The 10,919-nt window shown below is 37.9% G+C and overlaps 1 protein-coding gene across 1 annotated transcript; it reads left to right on the top strand.

Moving 5' to 3' along the window:
- LOC139737638 (uncharacterized) lies at window positions 1–8,965 on the top strand. The gene is made up of 5 exons (XM_071648314.1): window positions 1–64; window positions 2,273–2,538; window positions 3,979–4,027; window positions 6,516–6,652; window positions 8,825–8,965. Exons 1-5 carry the CDS (start codon window positions 55–57, stop codon window positions 8,963–8,965), a joined length of 603 nt encoding a protein of 200 aa, XP_071504415.1. The 5' UTR covers window positions 1–54.
- Window positions 8,966–10,919: the final 1,954 nt, after the last annotated feature.

The raw sequence follows: 10,919 nt of genomic DNA, 5'->3' as shown, positions 1-10,919 counted from the left end.
CCAACTTGTGAGCATCGTCAAACTCTACCAGCACCTGATCAAACAAAATCAACAATGTACTTAGGTGAGTTTATGCGGTACTCTGCTCAGAAGTCATTCAGAAACAAAATATATCATTGTTCAGAACAATCTTTCCTGATTATATCAGTGTAATATATGCCCGTGTGTTTGATTTAGTTTCCGTTTTATCCTAAAAAAGGAAATGTTTATTTGATAATAACAACGATAAGAAGGAGAAAGGTCAATTTTTGAAGGTGAAGGTAGTTATTGAAACTAAGTAAAGTCCATTGCATATTTCGAATAATTCTGCTTGGACTGCTGTGGTGATTATAATGTGAATTTTTATGGGAGATATGATTTATCAATACTTGTCCAAAATCTATGCTCGCTCTCTTTGCTCTCTCTCTCTGTCTGTTGGACAAAGACCCCTTTCCAATGTTGTTCACCAAATTTGCTTTGTGGATCTGATGGAGAAATTGCACTGATCTAATGTGTGTATGGATTTTATTATAGATTCTACACATTAATGTATCTGTATGGTCACTGAATATATATATATATATATATATATATATATATATATATATATATATATATATATATATTCTTGCCACAGCTGTACTTACTTGTATACACAATGAAGTCATGCTAAATTTACTTCACCTGAAAACGCACTAAGAGCTGTTTGCTTCTTCAGTTTCGTTCCCTCTCTGGTAAAAGCAGACATATTGTGATGACAACTACTCGGTTTTATGAGCAATATGCATCCTATATAGTAGAATTCTTTTCATTGCTCACGTTTTGGTGCACCTTCCTGAAATTCTCTGCGAAGAAGTCTGACAGCGTCTGACGTGCCTTTGTCAACCGTTCGGCAATCGAACAAAGTCGCAGACTTCGACAATATCATGGTCTATTTTTGGATTCCCATCATACCCTGTTCATTTCCAAGGAGGAAAAAAGGATTGGTCCAAAAATATCATAATGCAAAGTTTTTGTGTTTTTTCCTCTTCGCAGTTTTCTCTTTTATACGTTTAAATACTGCTCTAATTCTATAGCAGATTAGCAAGGAATCCTGGTGTTCATGAGCACATATATCAAATTGCCAGATTTTTTAATTGACTCATGCCGATCGGATGATTGAAACCGAACCACAAGAGCCCTGAGCACTACGGGATGGATAAGAAGGGGTTTTCTCTGTCCCTGTCCGCCCAGGAAGGAGTAATCACGAGACCAAACAATAAAGACACATTTGTTAATTGATACTCACACACGCTCTTAATGCTTGGGTTGAGCAAGTTCGTGACAGGTCTCCCGCTAACCCTATCGGCAAAAATGATGACCTTTAATGTCGGTTTTGAGTCGTGAGTTCTTTAAAAAATCAAAATAATACATAGTGCGTCATGGTAAAGCTCATGTGTAACAAACTTCGGTCCACAAAAGGTAATGAATGGTTTGGGGAAATTACCGATATTACACCATAGTTTTAGATCGCACAACGTCGACTCTCTCAAGTATCAAAATCATCAATTTCCTTTTGAATATTCTACTGAACTTTGCATAGATAACTTGAGCATTATAGTTTTCATCGTCTTTCTTAAGGGAGCTTTCGATTGATGTTTGCCAGTAGTGGATATAAAGATGACGGTATCAATGACGGTACACCAAGAATATAATAATATGATAATAATAATAATAAGGTCTTATTTACCCAGGGTAGCCTCTTCAGTGTTTCCACTGTTCTACCAGAGGGCCCTGCTATCATTATTACCCTAGCATTGCAAGGTACCTAGTTATACACCTGGGTCGAGAGGGACATAGTGGGTAAAAACGTCTTGTCCAAGGACGTAAGCATTGGGCGGGATTTGAACTCGGGTCCTCCGATCGGGAGTCGGGAGTCTCATCCACTATGCCACAGCGCCTCCAAAAGAAAAGATCGAGAAAAGATCTAGAGAACGAATCGAAACATATGAGCTTTCAATAATTACAGCCGGATAAAAACGTCCATTAATATCATAAATGTTGAGGTCAAATACACACAAACCTACGCCAATAAACACAATGACACACAATTTACGAATTATGCAAGGCACACACTGGTCTTGTGAAACAATCGTCATTGATAATAGTTTTTCTTAAATCGTCTGAATGTTGTGATACACAGCGTTCTTTGAATTCTCAAATAACATTCTGTAGTACATTATACCTGAGACATGGGAGATACCTCAATGCTCGCGGTCACAACTCAGGTCACCCATCTTTTCGACTCTTTCAGACAGTTACGATGTGGGTCAGCGAGGCATGGCGGTGGTCACCCAGCCACCGACCTCCTCTCACGTCAACCCCAACGCGAGCGTGGCGTACACGACCAGCGACCAGGCAGCGCTTATTGAGGACCAACTGACGTCGAGCGGGAACCACGGCACTCAACCACCATGGGGTCATCACCCAGCTGGTCAGCGGGCCAATGGTTCACGCAGACTTGGAGGTAGTCGAATTGGATCCAGGCGTGGTATCCACAAGTACAGGGAACCGGAAATCGTAAGTTCATATAACAGCATGCAGGCCCGAGGAGGAATAAATGATTGTAATGGAGTGAAGTGGATTAATCCTTTCAGACTCACAATCTTAAATGCCATTGATCTCGACATCATACTTAAAAAATGAAAAATGAAAAATAATAAATGAAAAAAAATAATACAAATAGGACGAATAAAGTAAATAGGTTAGGTACTTACCACAGCGCCGCTGTAGATGAAAAAGATCTTACGGTGCAGAGACTCTAACATTCTGCCGCCTGGACTCCCTATCTAGCAAACTATACCGTATGCCCCCCCCCCCCCCCTCCAAAAAAAAAAAGAAGAAGAAGAAAAGAATACCCTTCTGCAACGATAACTTTAAAAATCGCGAATCAATCCAAATACACGTACAATTTCAGGGTAGGATGAAACTGTACCTTATTATCCACATCTTATAGAAAACCCCATGCGCTTTACTTCAGTGATCAAAGAGAAATGAGGATCTTTGTAGCCGACAAATGTTGCAAGGAATTCCTTCCCTCCAAGTTCTATCCATTGTGTTCACACATTGATATGCAGTTCCAAGAGCATCCAAGTGCTTAACTTTGAAGAATCAGACCCATGGCATGCTTAAAACGATCCACATTTCTCTGTGATCACATAACCAAATTGAATGGGGTTTTCTGCTAAATATAGCTCGGATGTTATATTTTTAGACCCTAAGATAGCATTCAGACAGTTCAATCATATTGGAAGTTATCAATGCGAAAATCCGATTGTAATTTTTTTAGGGGACATACTGTATAACAGACTCTGATTTGAGCGAACATTGTGCTCAATAATTATTATGTCATCGAGAGCTAAGCGTGATGTCACTTGTTGCCGGGATCCAGGGCCCGTATAGGGATTTAGAATCATGATCTCTGATGATACCTGGGTCCCGTTGCCTAAAACTTTTTTTTAGCAACCTTAAAAAATTCAGGTTGGTATTTGCCCAACCTGAATTTTTTAAGGTTGCTAACCTAAGAAGGTAAAATCCGTTGCATAAAAACTCTGGTTGGGAGCTTCCAACCGGAATTTTGTGATTTCAACCGGAAAAAAAAATCCGGTTGGAGTTTTATGCAACGGGCCCCTTATGTCCTTATTTGTAAACATTATATAACAAAAGCCAAAATTGAGAGGGAGAAAGCTGAATTCTAAGCTGGAGAAAAAAAAAGCGGAAGATAAACAACTAGAGCGGTAGAAACTCAAACTCAGCGGGAGGGCGGGAGGGCGCGAGATAATTAGAAAAATGACCTACCATATAGCTATATACTTGATAGTGTACAAACGAGAGACTTGGGGTCTCTGCATGCGGTTACTTTCCTTCCGTCTTTTTTTCATGACTTTATTCCATGATGAATAAGATGATCATGATTATAGTAAGTTAACTTCAAACTTATATATCTATTTTTGTTTTCAGAGACCGTGGTCGTCAGGACTGTTCTCCTGCTGCCAGGATCCAGAAATATGTAAGTCAACTCAAACAGAGATGATGAGGATTATTGCTTTAAAGAGGAATGAAACCTGTGGATTGAGTGAATGCAAAAATAATTGTAGAACACATCAGTGAACTTTGAGGAAAATCGGACAATCTGTTGAAAAACAAAAAGGTTTTAAAGTTTAAATACCGTCATCACTGGATTTAAAGACTACAACGATTTGTGATGTCACGGTAGGAAATTAGGCCTGTATAAAGAAAACATAAAGAGAATATAGTTTTCATTTTTCTAGTATAATGAAAGAACAGTTGATTTACCTCCTTCAAAAGGCGGGGGAATGCTAGTACCCTCAACATAATATGTCAATAGCAAGTGAAAGTAAATGTATTTCTAAATGATAAAAGCAAAATCTTATGGAATTCTCTGTACATTTTTTCTCAATATTGTTGTCAAATGTAATATTACACGTTTTCATAGTCTTCTCATCCAGTGATGGTCGCACCGAAACTTTACTCAATCCACACTTTGGGTTTAAAGTAGGCATTAATACTTCCATCATTATTTTTTAAAGACGTATATATTCTTCTTTTCACTTGTTTTCTTTTTCTAGTTTGCTCCTCCTCTTCTTCCTTCTTTCTCATCTAATCACCAGCATCGATTCCACTGTCATTGTTACCGTTGCTATTATCAATGGTATTATAAAGACTATAATAACCGTAATGACACTGACGACAATATCAATATCGATATTACTTATAACGGTGATGATGATGATGATGATGATAATGGTAATTGTAAAAGTAACTATGATGATGATAATTATGAAGAATAGTAAACTATGATAATTTTTGAATGAGATGTTGATAGAAGTAATAGCTAAAAAAAAAAACAACAACAGCAACCAGCAGACACAGACTGGTAGACCAATGGAAGGCCTGGTTGTGCGATTTGTTGAGCTCTGTATGTGCATTATAAACTTCAGATCCACGTAACATTCACATGCACACAGAGAACCCGACGCTGAATTAAGAACGTTTTTTTTTTTTAGTGGATCAAAAATCGCATGTCCTTAGTCAAGTCTGGCTTATACGCATGAAGAGCTGTTCGAAAGGTTAAACAGATTCGTATCACTCCCAGGGAACCCGAAATGAGGTGCAATGCTACAAGGCGTTGAAAGCCATGACAGCGATCACGTGTTAAAGAATGAATCTTAAAGGACAAGTTCACCTTCATAAACATAAGGATTGAGAAAATGCAACAATATTAGTAGAACACATCAGTGAAAGTTTGAGGAAAATTGGACAATCGATGCAAAAGTTATGAATTTTTTAAATTTTTGTGTTGGAACCGCTGGATGAGGAGACTACTACAGCTTGTGAGTCATATGCGTACAACAGTATAAAGAAAATATAAAAGAAAATTCAACATATTTTCATTTTTTTCGCATAATAAAAGAGCAATTGACTTGCCTCTTTCTAAGGGCAGGGGGAATAATATTACCCATAACATGTATCGGTAACGAGTCAGGGGAATGTGTACTTTTTTCAAAAGATGGAATTTTGTGAAATTCTCTTTATATTTTCCTTATATTGTTGTACGCATGTGACATCTAAGTTATTCATACGCTGCAGTAGTCTTCTCATCCAGCGGGTACTGCACAAAAACTTCAAAAAATCATAACTTTTGAACGGATTGTCTGATTTTCCTCAAACTTTCAATGATGTGTTCTACTAATATTGCTACATTCTCTCAATCCTTATGTTTATGAAGGTGAACTTGTCCTTTAATGTCTCCTATTGGCTTTTCTCGGCAAACTTTATTTCACGAAATGAATGGAAAACAATGTGCAATAGCTCAATGATTAACAGAGCAGACTCGTCGTTAATGTGAATTAACTAAGCTACTGTCATGTGCATGCATGTATTACTAACCTGTAAGCGTTACGCATTTTGCCGCGCTTCAGATTCCATGGCAACCAAAGTAACATCCGTCGATACTAACTTTGACAGAATGTCAATATGTTACTCTCGCTGTTGTCTATTATTGCAGTCATCAACACTAGCAGGCCGTTATAGTCATTGCTGTTATTTTGTAATTAGGCCTACATCATTTTGATTTTCTCTGGCTAAATAGTGGAATAGGGGATTTCCCTTTCATGGTCAAGATTGTACTATCATGTTGAACACGACTGTCTCGGTAAGGACAGTGTCCCGAGCAAAGATAATCATATGCAGTGATTGTTGTTGTTGTTTATACTGATGTCGTCCTTGTCAACGTCGACGTCATTATCGTTGTCGTTGACGTTGTCATTCAAGGTTAGTATAGCAGTGGTGGCTTTGTTAAAACATTTTGTGTAGCTATGACAGGATGACTTGTCGTTAAAGGTTTGTTGGTGTGTTCTTGAAAGTGTGTGTATATCACCCCCCCCCCCCCCCCATCCTCTGATCTCTGTATATCTCTCCCTCTGCCAGTCGAATCTATACTTTTCTTTCTTTTTTGGTTGGGTATGTTAATCCAGGTATGACGGGTCTGCTGTGTTCACCATGCCTGGCCAGTCGTCTAGCCGAAAGAGTTGGGGAGAATCCGTTGATCTCTTGCCTTCCTTTCGGATGTGCGGCCTTACGAACCAAGTTACGGACCCAACATCGAATTCAAGTGAGTGTGCATAAATGTGAAATGCCACGATAATGTTCACATTGAATGAATAGAGTAAATTCACGCAAATATATTGTGGGATTTTCATCGCGTTTGGAGAAAAAAATTAAAAAGGTATAATGGAATTTTCAAATTTCATATGTTTTCACAAAATAACAATATTAGCCATAATCACATAAAATCATCCAAAGTAGATGACGTTTAGTGATGACGTCATCGTCTCACCAGTTTCATAGCGACCTTCTCACAGATCTTCACCAAATGTTCCTGTTTTGTAAAGGACATACTTCCCATTTAATCAGTTCAGGGTTGTATGGTTAGAAGGCAAAGATGCATTCACGGTGAAGGGGATGGTAGCACAGTGTATTGACCAAACTATAATCTCTGTTTCTTTGAGAAGATCTAAATCTCATTGCATTGCGATATCGTCTTATCAAATTCGTATGTCTGTAAAACTGATATCACTATTCATCATGAAAACATGCAAAACTTTAAGATATTATAACTAGATCCTTGTGAAAACTTTTATAGTATTATGCTTGTTTGGTTTTACTTTTTTGTTTTCATTAAAGTATATTTGAAAAAGGGGTAGACTTTCTTTTATGTCAGACTACTGCTACATCGACGCCAAAAAAAAAAAAGCAAAAACAAACAAAAAAATGACCGAAATCGTTTCTTTTCGCTTACATGCATGGCATAGGTCTGTGTTCAAAATTGCACTTTCTATCTTACAACAACATACCGATAGAGTGTTTTTCCTATGAATTAATGAATGGAGATACTTGTCTTGGGAATAGGCCAATGTTGTCAAGTAGAATTACGCCAGGGGTTATTATCTGTATTATAGCTTGGCAATTACGATGTACATGGCATCGTGGATAGGGAAAAGTGGCGGGAGTCCAAGGTTCCTATTTTGACGTCACTTTTTTATACTTCCTTTAATTCACATAATGAGTGACTGCATTGAGCTAGCTGTTGTAGCTCCATGCTGTCTGCATATCGTTAGTGATGATCTAGCGCCCGTTAAAGGACAAGTTCACCTTCATAGACATGTGGGTTGAGTGAATGCAGCAGTGTGAACACATCAGTGAGAGTTTGAGGAAAATCGGACAATCCGTTCAAAAGTTATGAATTTTTGAAGTTTTTGCTCAGTCACGGCTGGATGAAAAGTATACTATAGCTTGTGATGTCACATGTGTACAACGATATAAAGAAAGAATAAAGAAAATTCAACATATTTCCATTTTTCTCGCATAACAAAAGAACACTCGACTTCTCTCTTTCAGAAGGCAGGGGGATGATATTATTCAAAAAGTAAAGTTTTGTGAAATTCTCTTTTTATTTTCCTGATATTGTTGTACGCATGTGACATCATACACTGTAGTAGTCTTCTTATCCAGCAGTGACTGCGCAGATACTTTAAAGATTCATAACTTTTGAACGGATTGTTCGATTTTCCTCAAACTTTCACTGATGTGTTCCGCTAATATTGCTGCATTCTCTCAATCCTTATGTATTATGAAGGTGGACTTGTCCTTGAAGTTTATGGTATGCACATCTAGGAACTTGTCAAAGTTCTGTTCATATTTCTGGCAATTGCCTATATACTTTCAGTGAGGTGCTGTATGTGAGTCATGCAGCGACTTTCGCTATCCAGAAACAATTAATTCTTCTCAACATGGTCTAGCAAAATTTTCTAAGTCCGGGTATATATAGATGCAAATTATTTAGCCATTAATTAGTGCTAATCACAGCCGCAAATCAAAATGTTAAACATAAACTCTAGCGAGCGCGAGCAAACATGGATTCCAAAGTTTTATACGTTATAGGGTTCTTTGGCGAAAAATTAAATTGAATAGAAATAAAAAGTCTTATGTGTTTTAGTTATGTGTTATACCATATGTGTTATGGCGTACACACACTGAACCAGACATACGACCTTATAATGTCGCATTAGTTAAATTAGAACGGGAGCGTGACGACTAAGCAGTTGTTTCTTAAGAGTCTTAAAATAATGCAGCAATCGAATCAGTATCTCAAAGAGTTTCATATCTGCATAAGCACGATGAAAGTGATTGAAATTAAGCTTCTCCTGATGACTGTAGCCAATTATCAACCCGTTGCTATGGTTTACCTGTTTTCTTTTTTTTTTATCCTTCTCATTGATCAAAGGGGGATATCTGTACTGACTATGGTGTGACGTGTTGCTGTGGCGGTCCCCTTGCCCTGTGTCAGATGTGGCGGGAACTGGACTACATCGAGAAAAAGAACGCCGCCAACGGTGGGACTCGCTCTGGATTAGTGCCGCGTTAGCCCACCGCTTCAAAGGTTTCTCATGGAATTCTTTAAGTTTTTGGAGGCGCATGAATGTTTGGGATCAATGAACGATGAGGACATGTGATGTGCCAGATATTGGATCTATGAAGGAGTCAACGTTCATGATCAAACACTCGATCTCCAACAACAACTAACAAAGTCGTTCTGCAACTCTAAGTCGTAATCGACGGGGTAGGGTATTCAACAATCGATTATACAGTAGGATGTTACGACTTTTATTATTCCATTGGTACAAAGTGGCGTTTCCGGGATAAAACTCAAGAAGTCTGTTAGTATCTTCATCTTGGGCACACAAAGAAGCGACGTGCACATACTCGTTAGACAACTTTGTTTCAATAAGGGGCAACGAATATGCATCCCATGCAACAACATGCTTTGTTCGCTCGTTGGTTACTTTCATGACTTTAAACATCTAATGGAACGATGAAAGAAAGTGTCAAGATACCCTATCCCTCCTGTACGCCTTTATCCATCGGTTACCACGTATTCAGATATTTCCTGTTCTATTTGTTTCCTTTCACCTCCCTGACAGGACTTAAATCGCTTTAGTTGTCAATATATAATGTTCGAACGCACATTATCACTGATACCAAGCGATTCATGAGACGGAATCAAAGACAGCAGCATGTATGCAGGGCTTGATACTATAGTGAATCGGATAATCGGATAGCCCTGTGGCCCGGGGCCACTAACAATTCATGTTTGGCCGCTAAGTTTCCAAAAAAGATGACCCGATTGGGCACTAATGATTCAAAATGGATCGCGATGTTTCCGTTTATTTCGGGCCACCAAAAATTTTAGAGTGGCCCGAATGGGCCACCAGAGGAAAAAAAAAGATACGTGTCGAGCTCTGTTTTGTATGCTAGAGTATTATTATCATCGATTTTCGTTATAAATTCATATTCACCAAATAGAATAAGATGGAGAGAAGCAGTCATTGTATTCACACACTATGTTTTAAGCAAATATTTGTTCTAAATGTGTATTATTCATATAAACATAATCTTACGTAGCGGTACTTCTATGGTGTGATGTTTCAAGAGCCATACCTTATGTTCAGTATTGTTGTAGTGTAATAATTGCACAGACAAAAGATAATTCTTTATATAGCTTTCAATTATTCACGTCTTAATGTAGATACCTATTGTAAATACATACCCATGCAATAAAGGTTTATACAGAATACCAATACTTTTACAGCGATATTTTGATAATTCTAGTTGGGTAGTCACGTTTACGGAGTGAGTGTGTGCTTATAGGAGCGTGTGTGTGTGTCATGGTGTGCGTACGTGCCTGGGTTTGTGTTTTTGTTTGCGAGTTAACCAATATCAACACAGTATTAATAGAAACTCTCTCTATGACAACGTCATTTTGACTCGCTATTTATGGCGTGAGTATCTTAAAGCAGCAGTTTTGGATCTGCTCCTGTCTTCATTGTCACGTAGGCTGACGAAGTATCCAGTGAACGTCTAACTCTGTTCAAAGAGAGGACAAAGTAAAAAGCCAATTTGAATCTAAGTTCATATTTCGAATTGAAAGAGCATTGCACTATTACTTGATACTGCACTATCAACTGAATGATGATGATGATGATTATGATCATAATGATAATGATAATGATGATAATGATAATAGTGATAATAATAACAATAAGAAGAACAAGGAAAAAAAGAAGAAGAGGGCAGAAGAAGAAGAACCAGAAGGAAAAGATTACAAGTCTGGAGATTAATGATGGGCCAATCCCATCAATAAGGATGTTGATATTTATAGGGCCTAATATAGACAGCATAAATCACCTAAACATACTAGCTTATCAGAAGTGAAAGGGCAACAACAAAGAAAGCACAAAACTACACAAAAACAACATTGAACATGTTTTCAGGTATAGATCTGAAAAGATATAACAAACGTAATGTCTCCGACGGAGATT

Source organism: Diadema antillarum, unplaced genomic scaffold (assembly GCF_040938485.1).
Source record: "Diadema antillarum isolate AM-2024a unplaced genomic scaffold, OU_Dant_1.0 seq00000697_RagTag, whole genome shotgun sequence".
In the NCBI taxonomy this organism is placed as follows: domain Eukaryota; kingdom Metazoa; phylum Echinodermata; class Echinoidea; order Diadematoida; family Diadematidae; genus Diadema; species Diadema antillarum.
Note: the sequence above shows the minus strand (reverse complement) of the source record. Positions and strands in the feature narration are given on the sequence as shown.

Excerpts from the sequence above, each read along its gene's own strand:
- LOC139737638 (XM_071648314.1), top strand. Across the intron at positions 4,028-6,515 it reads CTGCCAGGATCCAGAAATAT|GTATGACGGGTCTGCTGTGT; the intron begins GTAAGTCAACTC and ends ATGTTAATCCAG. Across the intron at positions 6,653-8,824 it reads GGACCCAACATCGAATTCAA|GGGGATATCTGTACTGACTA; the intron begins GTGAGTGTGCAT and ends CATTGATCAAAG.